Source organism: Saimiri boliviensis, chromosome 8, assembly GCF_048565385.1.
Source record: "Saimiri boliviensis isolate mSaiBol1 chromosome 8, mSaiBol1.pri, whole genome shotgun sequence".
NCBI classification, from domain to species: Eukaryota; Metazoa; Chordata; class Mammalia; order Primates; family Cebidae; genus Saimiri; species Saimiri boliviensis.
In genome coordinates this window covers 101,749,411-101,768,320 of record NC_133456.1, presented here as the reverse complement: position 1 = coordinate 101,768,320, position 18,910 = coordinate 101,749,411, and the positions used below count along the sequence as shown (strand labels likewise).

Sequence of the window (18,910 nt, the reverse complement as noted above, 5' to 3'; positions counted from 1 at the left end):
CCTGATGTGAAAAACGTTCACAGCCATTAATCATTGACATTGGCATGTGATTGAAAAATCTAGAAAGATACCGAATGCCAGTATGTGTACACTGATATTTAGCCTTTTGTGCATTAGAATTGTTTAAATAGAAATAAACTTCCTTTGATATTTATTGTCTTATTTACCCCCAAATTACAGGCACTTTAATAAATAAAGTAATAGTTTCTAGTGTCACTGTGGCTTGGGAAATGCATTTTAGTGCCTTTTGCTGCTATGACTCAGCACATCTATTTGTAAATCACAGAAAGTGTGTTGATGGACAGAATGCTGAAGAGAAATGCTCTCTTTTTGTCAATACAAATATCATGTATTTTAGGACTAGTATCTATTGTGTAATGTTTGCTTCATAAGCTCAAGATTGGCCACACCGCTAGTCATAGATTCCATTTTTAGGCTATAACAGCTTTCATTTTCGAGCACAAAAATCATATATGGGTATGCTTAGCTAAATAAATAATTTCTTAAAATATTAAATATTTATTTTAGCTCATTTGCTAGGGAGTCCGGTGCCTTGTTGGAAACATGCTTCTAGGAACAGAGCAGAGTTTTATGACCTTAGTTTTTGAGTGAATTAATGAGCAAAATAAAGTGATAGCAGTATTGACTAGTAGAGAAGAAAGAGTGTCTGTGGCCATATATTTTGAAATATTTTTTATGACAGTTTATTTTTGCCAGTATTTTCCAGGAATATGCATAAGGCATTAAAAGTTGGTTGGGAGAAGCTTTGAATCCTTCGAGGGCAGGTATGACAAATGGTCTATCCTGTGATGAGGGTAGATAGCGCCATCCTAGAATGCAAGCACAGGGCTTGGAGGGCTGATAAGGGGAACACTTAATTCTGACTGTAGCTGTCATAAGAGATGATGTAACATGTTAATTAATTCAATATCTAATCTAAAATAGCTGTCGAATATATTTTTCTGGTGATAGAATCTCACTCTAATGCACATTTTTTATTTTTGTGTTTTCTGTTTTAGAGACGCCCAAGCAGGTGGCCTGCAATGAAGTTTAGAAGAGGTTCTGGACATCCTGCCTATGCTGAAGTTGAACCAGTTGGAGAGAAAGAAGGTTTTATTGTATCAGAGCAGTGCTAAAATTTCTAGGACAGAACAGCACCAGTACCGGTTTACAGGTGTTAAGACTAATATTTTGCCTATACCTTTAAGACAAACACACACACACACACACACACACACACACACACACACACACACACACACACAAACAAGCTCTAAGCTGCTGTAGCCTGAAGAAGACAAGATTTCTGGACAAGCCCAGCCCAGGAAGGGTAAACAAAAAACTAAAACTTATACAAGATACCATTTAGACTGAACATAGAATTCCCTAGTGGAATGTCATCTATAGTTCACTCGGAACATCTCCTGTGGACTTACCTGAAGTATGACAAGATTATAATGCTTTTGGCTTAGGTGCAGGGTCGCAAAGGGATCAGTAAAAAAATCATAATAAAGCTTTAGTTCATGAGGGATCGACACTCGATTCAGATGTTCTCTGATGTCTGAAAGATAACTGTTTTCCAAAGCCTGAACCTTTTCACTCAAAAGAGCAATGATGAATGTTTGAAGATGGCTAAGAAAAACAGCTCATGCAGGAGTGAAAACAAACACAAATAAGAGATTTTCTATATTTTCAAAACAAATGTGTGGCAAAAGGATGATGTTTTTCTGGTCTAGATCTATCTGTACAAACAAGTTCATGACTCTACAGGATGAATCCTTTTATTGATACAGGAGGTTCAGACTATGTCTGTCTCTTCTTTGGTAATGAATGACCTTTTTATGAGCTGTGACAAAATTTCCAAACTTTTAGCTAAGGATCTGGGAAGAGGGAATGGGAAACAGGGCTTTCTGTACTCCTGCCTCAGTAGAAACATCTGATTTATGCTTTATGGAAGCCTTACCTCCATTCCCCAACTGAGAAGTCCCATGAAACCACAGTTGCTCTGGGCTGACGGAAACAAAAGGAAACAATATGAAGAGTTCCTTAATCATTTTTGAAACAAAAATGTTAAGGGATTTTAAACTTGGAGTTATTTTTCATGTTATGCCGTTTCTGTACTAAAGACCCATTTCATTGCCGATTCCTGTCTCAGAAGCCATTCACGTCAGCATGGCGATAAAAAGAATGAAAAACCCTGCTGAATCATACAGTAATTTTCTTTAAAGCACATAGTTACATAAATATATATATATATATATAAATATATTTTTGTTTATAACTAACACAAGGCAGGATCTTGTGACTCTTAAGAGTGCATTTTGCCATCAAGACAAAACAGATGCAGGATGCATCGCTGCATTACTTCCATAGAGTTGTAAAATAATCCTTAATATTAGAATATTTTTCTGTCATTCAGCAAAAGTGGTTCAGTCATTGCCACACTCATCATGTTCTTGACTATTTGATACACTTTTTCATTCATGTCAACCCCTTCCCTCTCTGGCTAAAGTGGATGCAGAAAGTTCCTTAAATGGAGCTATCTATTGCCCTGGAATCACAATCCTGACTTTGAAGATTCCCATGAATGAAGAAAGGAAAGGCATCCCTTGAGGAGGAAAGTGGTTAATATATATACTGAGCTCCTAAAGTCCAAATTCAGGTACTGAGTGTACAGCTTCACCAACATCCCAACCAAATGAAACGTTTACACTCTGTGCCAAGAAACTGTTAGCTTTTGAAGGTACAGTGCTCAACAATTTGCAGATTCAGGTCTCAAGAAGCAGAGATGTTTCATAAACAGCATTTTCCTAGCAGCTTAGCATCTGTATACATCTGCCTTGGACATTAGTCCACTCACAGAGTACCGTACTTGATCATCACGAGTGTCTGACCTGAACCAATGCCATTTTCTATTCCAAATATATTGCTTTACAACTTTAAGTGTTTGATGAAGGTGGTAACTTTTTCCTAAGCAACTTAGTTAATTATTGCAAAAAGAAAATTGAAAAGCAAGGTGACTGAAGGATTGTGATGACAATCTTTGCAGCAGCTGTGTTTGGTTTAGTTGAAGTATCCCCGCTTATTCTTGTGGAATAGGTTTGGTCAGACAGCAATAACCAAATGACTTGCCAATATGACTGGTGCAACTGGTATTCTACAAATGCATAAAGAACACAAAGATGACTTCCTTTTAGGATAAAATGATGCTGCTTCAACTAGCTTTTTTGGTAGCTGTGGCTTCCAATAGCAACGGATTGACAGTTATATAAACCTTGCAGGCATATCCTTAGTTTGTGTCCCTTAAGTACTACTTAATTCTTACATGGTAGTGTTATTCTTATACCCTTCAGCATTCATCTTCTATTTTGATTCAAAACAATTGATAATTCTGTAAAAAGTTACAAGCCCTGAATTGTTCAGTGAGCCAAAAGCACCAAATAATAGAGAAAACTTTCTGGAACTAGAGTGTGGGAAAACTTCTTAACAGAACTAAGAGTTAAAGGTAGTAAGAAATGTGTTGTATATGAATTCTTTAGTGGTAAGGGGAAATGTTGGCTCAATACCTTTCTTTCATGAAACTTTTATTCTATTTTATATTTCTGGTTTATTCTTGTGCCCATTTGAGAAAACAGATATACAGTTTCTGAAAATTCAAAATGGTTATCAATGCTTTGGACTTTACATATATTATGTATTAGAGAAGATGCAGGTATAGATTCCTTAATATACTATGAACATAGCAGAAAGAACAACAATAACAAACAACGTAAAAATAGCAGAGACACAACTGGAGAAATCAGATAAATGGTGCTACAGAGGAATTTAGTTATTTCAGTTTAATTGTTTGTAAAAAAAAAAAATCAATAATCAGTGATTAGGTAAAGATACTGAAAGTCAAGAAAAATATCTTGACCTATTTATGTCTACTGTTCCATTACTGGAACACTAGGCTTGTAGGAGTTATTTATATCCTACTGCCCAAGGTCATCACCAAGGTCTGATTACAAAAATTCGAGAAATTACCACCTCAGGCATAAATGGGTTAAGCCTAACAGATGGCACTGACCATAAATGGTGGCTTGTGTGTGCAAGGTTTGAACTTCAAGATATACCAACACCTAGAAAACTAAAGGTAAAGTCAATTGACCCCCAATTACTATTTTAGTTTAAAGTATCAAGGGCATTTGTTAATCTTTCACATATAGCTTCTAGATTTGTTAATCTTTCACATATAGCTTCTAGAATTGTGCTGTCCAATATGTCCACTAGCCAATGTGGCTTTTGAAATTAAAATTAATTAAAATTACATTTAAAATGTAATCCTTCAGTCACACCAGTCACATTTCAAGAGCTCAATAGTCACACCTGGCTTGTGGCTGCCAGATTGGATAAGAAGAAACACTTACATGTTTGAAGAAAATTTTAATGAACAATTCTGTAGAGGTGTTACCTTCGAATTCCTTATCCTTGAAGAAAAGGGAAGAGGAGGAAAGAAAAAAGATTTGGTAGCTCTTGGGCATATCGAAGCATTTTTGATCTTAGAGAGGCCCCATGGAGTAATGAAAAAAATACTAGCTGACACAGCTTTGAGACCGCACTGTGTTATCTTGGGAAAATCACTTCAACCCCCGTGAGTCTCAATTTGCAATTCTGGAAAAGAAAACCATTTTTTTCCCCTGTCTTTCTTGCAAGATTATTATGCAACCTGATTAAATGTACAGATGTACAGATTCTTAAAAACCTTACGTCATTGTAACCCATATAAAGTACATCTATTAGTCCAGTACCAGCACAAATTTGCACTCAAAGGAAGAATAGTTCATCAGTCCAAAAAGTATTCAAAGACAATCAGTCCATCACCTATCTTGAGAAAGTGCCAAAATAAAATGTGTTCAAAACACAAAGCAAAATTGCTTCAGTTTCTTTTCTGCCCATCTGAATTCCTTCTCTGGTATTTGCCCCCGATGACATCCATCCCATCTCTTTCTCCAGTCCTATGCCAACATTGCCTATGAATATCCTTCAACTGGCTCAGTTCTTTATTGCAAAGACCCACTTAGCTTCTCTAGTTTCTTATGATTTCCCATTTTACACTTAACAGCAAAGAGAGGCTTCTATTTAGAAGGCAATGTCTCAAACATAAATAATTTCATATTTATTTTATCACTATAACACTAATGTAAGAAGCTGTGGCATTAAAATATAAAAATATTTGGAACTTAATGTAAACCTTTGCACATGCAGGCTATATAAAGGGAATGAAATTATTTTAAATTATGTTAATATCCAGATACATATTCTAAGGTTAGTATCATTTATCAGTTTTTGGCAATAAATTCTTGTTACATCTTCATGAAGGAGTATAAATTTGATCATGTCCCTATTGTCTGTTGCCCACTTAAGAAAAGGTTTTGCTAGAATCCACGGACTGGTTCAGGATGCTCTCATTCCATGATAGGAAATTAATATTTAAATAAGACGAATTCAAAACTCTATTCTCTGGTTATAATTTCTTCCTCCTGTGAAATGGTCTTTTAGTTTGTATGTCTTTAGGTATTTTTCAGGTGTTTTATTATAACATGTTATACTAAATTCCATAGGGTTACTCCTGCTTTTACTTTACCACCTACAACCCCACTTTTGACATCAGCATCATATGCCATAATCACAGGAGACGCAGCCTAGACAATATAGTGAAATCCCATCTCTATCAAATATATATATATATAAAATATGTATGTATATTCAATAGAGAAGATATAAATTATATCATATATTTCATTATGTATATACTTAAATTAGCCAGGCATGGTTGCCCATGCCTGTAGTCCCAGCTACTCTGGAGGCTGAAGTGGAAGGATCGATTGAGCCCAGGAGTTAGAGGCTGCTGTAAATTATGATTGTGCCATTGCACTCTAGCCTGAGCCACCGAGCAGAGCCTCATCTCTAAATAAAAAAAAGAATCGTGAGACATCATGTAATCAAACCTCTTAATGTTACAGATAAGTAAACTGAGGCCCAAAGAGATACAGTAATAATCTCAGTGTCTGTAAACTGGGTCTTGAACTTAAATGTTTGTTTCAATTCTCATTGCCCACATCTCTTAAATGTCAGCACCAAGACCAACCAAACAGCTTAGACAGCGCAGTCCACTCAACGCTAACTTTATTTGGTTTATTGACACTCTGCTCTGTCCTGTAACATAGAATATTGGCTCAATCGTTCTCTATCTTGTTGCTGACCTCAGAAGGCTGCTATTGTTATAACATGCAGAGATTTCAAACCCTAGCCATTGTGGGGTCTCTGTTGGGTTTTGAATTTCTCTTTTCTCACCCCTGCCCCCATCTGTGGCTATCTAAGTTAGCGATACAATTTATTTTGGCCATGTAAAATTTTTCTGCCTTTGTTTTATTTCCTCCCAAATGTATTTGAAAATGAATGATCTGTATAGCTGATTTTCTGACCACATATGTAACTGCAATTTTTATTTGCTCTTCAAACTATTACAACATTTTTGTCCTTAGGAGATTTTTTGGGCAGATAGTACAAGGTCTGTGGTGTTAGCTTTTCTATACTCCTATTACCTTGTTTGTGATGCATTTTATATTTTACAGGGCACTTTGATTCATCTCCCTATTTCTTAATTTCTTTAACTGCTCAATTCACTGAAATTTTATTGAACACCTGCTGGAACCATGCAAGTAGTGAGAGTCCAGGCATGTAACTGATCATTATAATACAATAAAATCCTCAAACCAGACTTTGCAAGTACATAGGATCAATAATACTCTATCAATTTTCAACTCCAATTTTCTATTCTATTTAAAAAGGGAACTAGAAAGGGTTTGCCTGAAGAATGTGTCTGAAACATAATACATCACTGCATGTCTGTGTTGTTTGCTCTGTTGGAATGGATCTGTTAATTTTATTTATGAGAGGAAAAATTACTCAAAATTCTCCCTGACCTAGGAAGGCTTTCTAGTTCACTGCAGTCGTACTGATCAGATGCAACAGTTGAAGTTTGATTTCTTGAACCAATATTTCTATGCGGTTTTGAATTATTAATATCACTGTTTTGAGGTATTCAGAAACACCAGTGTATCAAAAAGGCATTCGCACTTTATGTGTGTGTGGTAGTTATGTCCTTTATTAGACCATCCCAGACATAAGACAATAAGGGAAATCAGAAAACTCCAGCCTCAAATGTATCTATAATTTCCTGTTCTACCACTGTCATGTGACAACATGATATTACTTCCTAAGGGTTTGATTAAGTTGATCTTCTAGCCTCAACTTAAATTTTAATACATCTGCCTAATTATTGCCTGGAGTAACTTTTCAGCCATCTAATGCCCATTGCTCTCGCAATGATTATTATAGAGAAGTAAGATGGTAATTATTCAAGTAAAATCACATAATTTCTGGAATCAGTTTTTCATAACAAGTATATAGAATACATCATTACTGGCTTCTCCATAGTATATTAATTATGAATTACCAAATTATACCTAGAGTAGCAAAATGCTCAAACTTGTTATTATAGGTTAATTTCCAGCTCACTGTTGACACTGAAAGATTCTGTGTTACTTTAAATCCAGGATATAAAAGGCTGGAAAAATTAAATGCAAGTCATAAACTGGTACTCATCTTTTCCTAGTTTCTAAGGCTTATTAACATTTGCAAATTACTCAATAAATGTCTTTCATAATGGAATAACATAAAAATTTTTGACTTTGAAGATAATGATATTTTATTTATTTTCATTCTGTTTGAAAAAAATCTCAATGACTTCTCTTCATTCCACCGGAATTTTCACTTTTCACATCAGTCTCTCTTTTTCCCAGCATTACAAATATATGTATATATATATATAATTCATGACCAAAGTATTGCTTACTGACCATGCAGCTGTAAACCTTCTGTGCCTATCAAACAAATACATGGCATGAAACTCATTTTAGAAGTTTCATGGGGGAATTTTAGGGGGAAGTATGAACCGAAGAGTGGGTGAATGGAGGTGATTCATGGAAAAAAATGAAGATTGAAATGTGCTATTAAGTAGAGTTATTAACTTCTTAAGAGCAACTGGAAATATTCATGGATGAGCAGCTCAAATTTTGGTCATTCAGACATGCAGACACTGAGGCACATATTCTGCAAGTGATGCTGAGACCCACGGCATAGAGAAGGTGAAGATATGCCCGGTGAGTGTCACATGCAGCCATCACCCTTCCATACCTCTGCTGTGGCATTCATCCAAACATCATGGAGGCCTTTGCCCTAGATAATCATGTGACTTGCCCTAGAGAGTTAGCGAATGACCAAAAAGAGACTTTCCATTTATCTGCCTTCTACTTAAAAGGCACGGAAATGAGACAAAAAATAAAAAAATAAAAATAGTTTTCTGGAAGAAAGAATTTGAGATGGCACTTTTCTTTCTGGGCCCAGAGCTGCATTTCTCTGAGGTTTGACCATCTCAGGGCTCAGACAGACTCAAGTGCTATTTTCTGGATATTTGTGGTGAAGCCTCAGCCACCATGTTCAAGGTCATTTGAATGAAAACATACTCAGATTGTCACATTTTTAGTAGGGAAATAAGAACTCTAATTAAGCATCCTGCAGCAGGCTTCTCTGAAAATAACATTAAGCAACATCAGAGCTTCACTTGCAAAGTAAGGTTAAAATCATTTTAGGGAAATCAGTGAGGTCTCTTTAGAAACAGACATCTTGTGTATGCCGTAACCCGGTCTTGGGGCCCTCACAGAGAAGAGGGGGAAGTCTTTTCATTGGTTGGTCAAAACAAATCTCTCACTTGCCTGATTCGAGGCATTTGAACAGTGCCTGGAGAGTACATTATTTTCAGGGGGAAAAAGGAGAGAGCCTTTTTTACGTGCCAGCTGGGATCATGGGAACTGCAAATGCCAGGAATTTACTACTGTTTCTGGTAATTCTGTTGGTAGTTATTTGAAATGTTGAAGTGTGAAAAGAGAAGAAGTTGGGCACTTTGAAGGGGCTTTCCATATTTTATGCCAGTTGCACCAGCATGCAGAATATTTGTAATGCATTCAGAGTGGATATAATTGTACCCTTTGTCAGAATCACAAAGCTCTCTGAGGTGCTGCTACAAGGGAACACTGAGGAAAATCTGACCCTATGAACCCAGTCAACCCCAAACAAAAGGAATGACTGTGTGTGTGTGAGTGTAGCACGTAGCCAGTTCATTTCTCACTGTTTTGGAAAGCTGTGTATGCCAAATCAAGGACGTGTCTTTCAGGTGAAGGTTAATTTTCCAAAGCTTATTAAAATAGAACTTGGAAAACCCAAGCATTTTGAATTTATTCCAGTCCTCTGGGCATCATTCCTGTTTCTTCTGCCATGTCAAGGAGAAATTCCAAGCCTGCATTCTGTCACGCTAAAATAACAAGCCCGTACTTCCCAGTGACCTTCTGTTGAACATACCTGAGCCTGCAAATGTAAAAACGATTGTATCTGAATTTGCACTAATGGTGTCTGAGAGCAAAAAGAGTGTGACCTCTATTGGAAACCTTTGTTCAAATTCAATAATTCAGAGATGCTACATAGTACGGCAAGCTTCCTGATTATGTTCACTGTAATATTAATGATCTAAGTTTGAATGTGTTTTCTTATAGTTCATTAATTTGACATCCATCTTTTACCTGGGGATTATTACGATTGCAATAATTCATTAATGTTTTCTTCACACAGCTTCTTAAACCAAGTTTTTCTGCAAGTCTTTCGGTTCTTACAGTGTGTGGGAAACTTGATTTTTTCCTCTAGTTATAATTTCGTAAGAAATCCAGTGTATTGATTGCCTCAGTGACACAATTCATCTTTAAAGGTGTGGAAGCTGGTGGGGACCAAATGTTACTTGTGTTTTCGCTGTTGACTGCTATTTTCAGAAGTAAACCATGTTTTTCACTTACAGTAGGAGTCAACAAATTTGGGATTTTAGAAGGGGGAGAAGGGAGCTATTTGTGTAATACTGCTGTCATATTTGACTACATATTAAAAACAATAAATGAGCATTTTGTTTTAATTTCTTAAATACCTTGTCTTTCAACATATTTTTTGTTTCCTTTCTTCCGTTAGCGTTCAAAACGTTTTACCCATTGTGGAAGAAATTCTGTGTGCAGAATTCAGAGGCACAAGGCTGGTGGCATAATAGAAAATTATTTTGCTTTATACCCACCCCAGTGTGGGAATTGATACTAGCTAGAGTGAGCTGTAGAAAACAAATATTGCAGGATGCCATAGCATGTGGGCGTGGGGTGGAGACTTCTTCCCCCACCCCAACCGCTGTGCCCAACTGTTCCAGTCTCCTGGATCAGACAGATGGGATTTTAGCTGCTGCTTTAAATCCTAGTGTTGAAATAAGTCAAGGTGCTTCAGCTCAGCTCTTGCCTCTGTCACTAATCTTGCTTTATGAACTCCTTTGGTTATCTAAATATGTTCCAGAAGGTCCTCTATTATTCCATCCTTCTTCTTCCAAACTGGAAATGATTGTATCTGATTCTCAGGATATTTTGAATGTGTGCCTCAGGTAATTTATGTGGAATGTGTAAAGTGAGATGTCTCCAATTCTGAATATTCCTTCCCCGTTTCCTAATCCTCCACTCTTGGACTACCTTTGTAACAACACCAGGTAATACACAGACCTGAACCCAGGCCCAAGAGGCACCCACAATGACTGGAGCTGTGGGGAATTCCAAACAGTGGCATTCCCTGAGCAATGGCTCTGTACAATTCAATTATAATTTTTTAAAAATCGTACCTCTGTATAGATCTTTTGGACTGTATTGATTAAACTTTGATATTGTGGAGTAAATTCAGAAGTGCAATTTTAAATGGTGTGAATTGTCTTTATGATGCCAAATATATATATATATATATATATATATATATATATATATATGAATCATGCAATCTTCCCTAACAACAGAAAAACATTAGGCCAATGTTTTCAAAATTGAATTAGTGTATACAATTTCTTTAAATAATTCAGTAGAAATTTATTCAGATATATGTTAAAGAAAAATGTGCTAATCACAATCACACAAGTTTTAAATCATCCGTAGATCAATCTCTTACAAATAAAGAGAGCAGATCTTCTCCCAAGTGCTCTCTTCCAAAGCACTATTTTAGAATCAGAGTCTTTTGATAGGCAGTTTGAAAGTTTTTCCCTTCAGTTTACGTTATTAAACATTTATTAAATAACTTCTCTGTGCTGAATCTGGCTGTCTTGCCCAGGGTGGGGTACAGTGGTGTGATTCTGGCTCACTGCAGCCTCAACTTCCCAAGCTCAGGTGTTCCTCCCACCTCAGTCTCTCAAGTGACTGAAACTACAGGCCTGCACCTGGCTAGCTAAAAGAAATATATATATATATATATATATATATATATATATATATATATATATGTTTTGTTTTGTAGAGACAGTGTTCAACCATGTTGCTCAGGCATTGCTCAGGCTGAGAGCAGACTCCTGAGCTCGAGTGATCCTCCCGTCCGAGCTTCCCAAAGTGCTGGGATTACAGGTGTGAGCCACTGTGCCCAGCCAGAGTCTTTGCTTTTGATTAGCTTTCAGTGCACTCGGGCAGACAAACATTTAACCGGATTGGTTTGTTACATGTTACAAACATGTAACAAGGATTGGTTTGCCAATCCTTGGCAAACCAAGGATTGTAGGTCCCAGGATAGAAATTTTATATAATGCAATGAAATGGCAGGGGAGGAAAGAATTAATTCTGTGTGGAAAAGGACAGGAGCTTTCATGAAGCAAGTGGTATTTGAACTTGGTCTTAAAGGATGAGTAGGCCTTCCCCAGGCAACAGCCCGTGCTTACCAGAGAGTCAGTGAAGTAGGAGCTAATGGACCTGCCGCGTCAGAGGGACCCAAAAGACAGGTAAGAAGAGGAAGGCTGGAGAGTCACCAAGGCCAGAGTTAGACCCTTGTTGACCTCATGACTTTAGAGTTTACCTTCTAAGCACAGATGCACTTGAAAGCTTTGAAGCACCCCAGCTATTTCAGAAAGATCACCCTATTGGCACAGTAATGGGTGAATTGCATAGGAGAAAGCTGGGAGGCTGTTCCAGACACAACTGCTCAAATCTGCCTACTGCTTCTTGAGGACCAGACCTTCCTAGTTTTCTGATCTTCCTCTTCTTGTATTCTGTCCTCTGTTAATAAAAACCCAATGCCATCAGCACAAGTGCTCTGCCTTTCTTCCCTTGCAGTCACCCCTTCCAGCAAAATACGTATTCCCTTTCCCCAAAGTCATGGCACAACACAACTGGACAGATTTTCATGTGAAACCAGCCAGATCTGCCCAGGTTTAATTGTCTCTTTATGCAAGAACTCCCTTTTTCATGTTTAAACACCCAAGGCAACCCAGACAACCAAAACACCCTGAGGTGGAGATTTCCTTTCCTCCAAATGATGATAAAACAGGAAAACGACACCACTTGTCGATTTTCCTTCTGGTCATTCTAGACCATTCTAAACATCTTATTAATTAATTCAATTACTTGTGATTTGGGTGGAGAGGTTTGAATTTAAGATGTGGTTCCTCAAATAACATTTATTTCATTTTTTTAAATGTTAGCACTTAACCCATTAATTTGTCCTCACAATTAGTGACTTAGAAATTACTCATTCAGGAGTGTCTAGGGTTATTGCAAGGCTCAGAAAACCTGCAGTCGAGAAAGTAGTTGGAAAGATCAAATAGCTTCCTATTGAGTTGAGAACCTGAGGTATGGTGAAGCCTCCACTGTGGAGACACTCAAATGTCTGTTGAGGGCAGAATTAGACTTTAGAGGGCTTCTGAATGTCAAGATTGACAGGAATGAAAGACGAAGTCTCCAAGATTTTAGGCAGTCCACAGTTGGCAGGAAGAGGATTTCAAAGGGTGAAAGCAAACTGCCTTTGGATAACTTGAGAGTATATTGAAGTGTTTCAGAGCTCTCCGAGGAAGCAGATACACCTGATTTAGTCATCAGGGAATCTATGAAGATGTCAGTCATAAAGGAGACTGATAGGCTTTCATGACCCTGGCTCTGTGGTTAAAGATGACGGCCTTGTAGGGTTCAAGTGCACTCATGCTGTGAGGTGCTTGGTTTGTGCCTTGGAGATGTAAGGAGCTAGTGGAAGAACAGAAACCAACCAGTTTGTTATAGGTTAACCCACCCATTTACAGGGAACCAGATTTCATATGTGCACTCCACTGCCGTGGACTAAACAGAAGAAGGAGGAGGAGAGTGCAGAAACTGAGAAAAGCTCGAGTTGAGAACATAAAGCTACTGCTTAGGCTGCTGCCTGTTTTCCTGCTCCAGGCAGTGGGTATGTGAATAACTATCATCTACACATCTGCTTCTCCAAGTCTAAAGGCAGGGCACTTGTAGATTTTGGAAATCGTTAAAATGTGTTAAAGAGAGAAAGCCCAATGAGAGTCCCATAAGAGTTTGCAACTTCAGGAGAGGTAGAGCCCCCAGCCTCCACCCGGTGATGCACCTACTATTTTCTGTGAATTGCTATCACTTTCTAGACACAATGTACATGGCCTCCCAAAGTAAATGCACTTTAGAAATGACGACATGTTTTGGTAAATGTTAATTGACCCCTTTATGTGGATCATTCTAATGGCTGTAGCAAACTTTACTTAAAGCCTTTGATCGTCCACCGAATATTCCCGACATGTTTTTATGGTAAACTGTACAAACATTTGGGGGTTGCAGAATTATGTTGAGCTGTTTTTCTCCCCAGAAGTTCTTTGTACAATTGTAATTTTGCTTTCTTTGCAAAAGGATTCATTGTGGCGTGAGACTTGATAGAATGTGAAGCAAATTTCTCTTGCTGGAGTTTGGCCATAAGCTTAGAGGATGGGCTGCATAAATTATTCTAATGCCTGAAAATCTTGCTTCTTATTTCTTCCTAGAATGTTTTAGATCTGCATCAGGATGCCTGGAAATGGGATACTAAACAAGCAAGAGCTCTTTGCACAAAAGAGAAATAGTGACTTGCAAAAAAAAAATAAATAAAATAAATGAAACATTGTTTTTGTAAAATGGTGTCACTTAGAATTTAATTAGATATCATCTTCTTGAGGAAATATATATTATATTTGAACTAGACAAGATCCCAGCAGGTTAAAGAGCAATAGGGTAAATAAGAAAGATACACCCCTGTTAGAAAAGTTAAAATGAGGTTGTTGATATGACAGCAGACTGTCACATATGAGGCAATAAACTCCAGCAGAAGGGGTGCGTTCCTGGAAGAGGGAAGCATCCATGTGGATTTTCTTTCTAATTGTATTTTAACTTCCAGGGTACATATGCAGGATGTGCAGGTTTGTTACATAGGTAAGTGTGTACCATGGTGGTTTTGCTGCACCCATCACCTTGGCATTAAGCCGAGTATGCATCAGCTGTGTTTCCTGATGTTCTCCCTTCCCTGTCCTCCTTCAATAGGCCCCAGTGTGTGTTGTTCCCCTCTCTGTGTCTATGTGTTCTCATTGTTCATCTCCCACTTAGAAGTGAGAACATGCGGTGTTTGGTTTTTGTTCCTATGTTAGTTTACTGAGGATAACACCTTCCAGCTCCAACCATGTCCCTGCAAAGGACACGATCTCATTCCTTTTTGTGGCTGTATAGTATTCCATGGTATATAGGTACCATGTGGATTTTCTATTGTTTTACTTTATGGCCTGATGTGAAGCTTTATTAAGGCACTGGGATGAGAGTTCATTTACTTCAGATAGATTGCTGTAGTTAGATTGATATCCTTGTCATAAAACCACAACAAATACCTAACCTGGCAGTTGCCACCCAGAGATGAGAAGACACTCAGCTCTCCCTAAAACTGGAAGAAAGGCCCACTGCCAACTTCCCTCTGCCTCTCTCATAAGGATCAAACCAAGACCACTGGATTATAAGAAGTCAGCCGAAGTATATCTGCACTCACAGATACATATGTAAGTTTCCTGAGAAAAATTCTCTTTCTGCCAATAATACATCAGACCATGTAACAATTATGGGAATAAGGCCAGGCATAGTGGGTCACACCTGTAATCCCAGTACTTTGGCAGGCCAAGGCAGGCAGATCACTTGAGGTCAAGAGTTTGAGACCAGCCTAGTCAACATGGTGAAACCCCATCTCTACTAAAAATACAAAAATTAGCCGGGCTTGGTGACACATGCCTGTAATCCCAGCTACTCAGGAGGCTGAGGTAGGAGAATTGCTTGAACCTGGGAAGTGAAGGATGCAGTGAGCCAAGATTACACTGCTGCACTTCAGCCTGGGTGGCAGGACAAGACCCCATCCAAAAAAAAAAAAAAAAAAAAAAAAATTACAGAAACAAGCTCTGTGACAACATGCATGTGACTTCTCAAAGCCCAGACTACTTCATCTACAAACTGAGGACAAAAATAGTACCTGCTTCCTAGAATTATTATGACGAGTAAATGGTCCAAAATACTTAGCTTAGTGTTTTGCCATTAAACTCAGCAACAGTTAGCTTTGCAACGATTATTGTTGCCAATGAAAGATGCGTTGATTTTGGTGGGAAAAATGCTGTCTTAGTCCTTGACAAGATAAACTGAAGGCAAAAAAGCTGAGAGGAACAATGAACTGGATGAACAGATTGCAAAATAAGCAATTCAAACCAGAAACTGCATGAGAGGAAGACCTTTTCTCCTATAGTCTTGTTACTCATACTCCCTCAAGTCTCATTTCTTTCTACCATTTATGTCAGTATTTTCCATTCCTAATTCTAAAATATAAAAAAGCAAAAAGAAGGGAACTTCAAACATCAAATTAGGTAGAAAAAGTAAAAATTAAATATCAAAACTCGAGTCTATATTAAGAACAGTCAGTGGGTTATAGAATTTAAGGAGGTACCTGCCTTGTGTGTGCCTTATTCATTTGTTAATTTATGTACGGATTTTACAGAAAAATCAAATAAGGCTGCTGAGTGTTATTTTAAAAACTATTTTTATGTTCCTGTATCTAATTTCTCTGTTAGCAAAATGAGGAAAATCTTTCCTACATCTCAAAGTATTTTCAAAGAAAATTCGTAAGTATAAAGTGTTTCAAGCATATGCAGACAAACTTTATATGGATAGCCTAAGTCACAGATTCTAGCCTCTGAACTTGTTTGCCCACAGACTATTTCTGACACCAAATGTGTGGTTTTTCCCACACCAACCAATTCTCCAATTTTTCAAACAACTGGGTTTCCTACCATTTACTCAACTCCACTAACTACCCAGGTCTAGCCAGACCCCAGGGGTTAAGAACTCAGCCTCAGGGTCCAACCCCGCCCCTCCCCATTCCAGACACCAAAAGCTTCCATGCCCTCTCTGGGTGCTACACCCTCCCAGCACCTCCACATGTTCACCCACCTGGAAGCAGGGGTTTTTATGGAGGTCTCATTACAGAGGTATGATTGATTTATCCTTGACCACTGGTGATTGACTCAGTGTCTAGCTCTTCTCCCATCCTGGAGGTTGTGAGGTAGAGCTCAAAGTGCCACCCTCTATAATCAGCCCCCATCCTGAAGCTACCTAGGGGTCCAATAAGAGTCACTTCTTTATAACAAAAGATGCTCCTATCACTTGGGAAATTCCAAGGGATTTAGGAGTTCTGTGACAGGAACCTGGACAAAGACAAAATATTTATTATTTATTGTGTCACACAGCCCTTGTGAGTCAGGAATCTTTACCATCCCCCTCTTCTGTGACATGTGCTCTTGCTTACAACAATGGAAATGCACCTGGACCGGTGTGATGGCTCATACCTGCAACTTCAGTACTTTGGGATTGCTGAGGCAGAAGGATTATTTGAGGCCAGCCTGTGCAACACAGTGAGGCCTTATTTCTACAAAAAATTAGGAAATTAGTTAAGTGTGGTGGTGCTCACCTATAGTCCCAGCTACTCAGGATGCTGATGCGGAATTGCTTGAGCCCAGAAATATCAGACTAAAGCGAACCGTTATTACACCACTGTGCTATAGCCTGGGTGACAAAAAAAGCAAGACACTGCCTCCAAAAAAAAAGTATCTGCCTAGATACTTCCACCATTCCTGAAGCAACTCCAAACAGATGTCTCTTTGTAATGTGATAGTAAGCTCACCTGGGGATAGCAAAGAAAACAAATTCATTTATTCAATGCATGTGTGTTGATCACCTTCCAAGATACGAGTACTATTTTACATGCTGGAAATAGAGTGATGTATTTATTTCACAAATAGTGTTGTTTTGTGCCAGGCACTTATCTAAGCACTTTACGGATATTAGTTCTTGAATCCTCTTACTATGCTTGTGAAGCGGAGGCTCTTACTATCTCCATGTGACAGAAGGGAAAGGAGTAACTTAGTGGTTGAGCTACTGACCCATGGCCACATAGCAAGGAAGAAGCAGAGATCAAATACAAACCTGGAGTCTTTGCTCTTGGTCACTACTCTGGGCTGTCTTTGGAACAAAACAGGTTTTTTTAAAAAAGCATAAATATTTGCCCTCACAAGTTTATATTCTAGTGAGGCACTACAGACAATCAGTTATCTAAGTACTATCTATGTGTGTGTGTGTGTGTGTATATATATATATATATATATATATATATATATATATATATAAAGTTAGAAAATAAATGCCATGGAGAAAAATAAGAGAGGAAAGATCAGATATGAGAAGTGGATTTCTCATTTACATGGGTAAGCAGGAAAGGGAACATCTGAGCACTGACCTAAGAGTACTTCAGACAAAGGTAGCAGCAAGTAGAAAGGCCATGTAGAGGGAACCTTTCAGCATGTTCAGGAAGCAGCTAGGATCTCAGCATTGTGGCCGGCAAGGAGTGAGTTAAGGAGGAGTCCTATAGAGAGGTCAGAGAGAAAACGCGGCCACGTGATCTCAAGGAAGATGGAAAACCAGTGAGGAATTCAGAGCAGCCGCGGGAGAAGCTCTGACTTCCTGCTGAAAAGGGTTACTCTGGCTTCTGGGCAGAAAAAAGGAAGAAACAGGAGACCAAGCAGGAGGAGGCTGCTATCATCCAATGTGATATCACCGGGATCTACTGCGCCAGTCCGTGGCTTAGGAACTGGGCTACACAGCAGGAGGCGAGTGGCAGGTGAGCGAACAAAGCTTTATCGGTATTTACAGACACTCATCACTCACATTACCATCTGAGCTCTACCTCCTGTCAGATCTGCAGTGGCATTAGATTCTTTTTTTTTTTTTTTTTTTTTTTTTTTTTTGAGGCCGAGTTTCACTCCAGGCTGGAGTGCAATGGCACGATCTCGGCTCACCGCAACCTCCGCCTCCTGGGTTCAGGCAATTCTCCTGCCTCAGCCTCCTGAGGGATTAGATTCTTCTAGGAGCACAAACCTTATTGTGAACTGTGCACGCCAGGGGTCTAGGTTACATGCTTTTTACGAGAATCTAATGCCTGATAATCTGTTACTGTCTCCCATCACCCCCCTAGTTGCAAGACTCTCCACAGCTTAACTAAATCTAAACATTTTCTAGCCATAATCTCACAGTGCCAATTCACTCCCCCTGAAAACACTATTGCTAATTTCTTGATAGTTCTGCCTGATAAAATGTCAGCACTCTTAATGAGATGGAGGTAGACTCCTCATTAGTCCCCGTGATCTGCCTTATAAGCAGTATCAGAAGTGCTGAAGGAGGGTCTCCCGTGTGAGCAGCAGCATTAATACACATACAAGGGTAATGTGGGATTCCTTGCTGGCCCTTTCCCTTTGCTTTTAAATGCTGGTTACCTCCCCAACACATGTGTATATCCAGTCAGTCAAAACTGAATCCCATCACTTTCCTGCATGTATATGATGTGCTTATTACTAAACTATGTGTTGGGGATAAAGTGACAACCAAAGCTG

General features: G+C 38.6%; 1 protein-coding gene across 1 annotated transcript in view; it reads left to right on the top strand.

Moving 5' to 3' along the window:
* PLXDC2 (plexin domain containing 2) overlaps positions 1 to 10,069 on the top strand; it is a 422,459-nt gene extending 412,390 nt beyond the window's left edge. Inside the window, exon 14 of the mRNA XM_003930659.4 lies at positions 1,020 to 10,069. Within this exon, the coding sequence (XP_003930708.2) occupies positions 1,020 to 1,136 (117 nt within the window). The 3' untranslated portion in view covers positions 1,137 to 10,069. The remainder of the gene's footprint in view (positions 1 to 1,019) is intronic.
* The last annotated feature ends 8,841 nt before the right edge of the window (positions 10,070 to 18,910 follow it).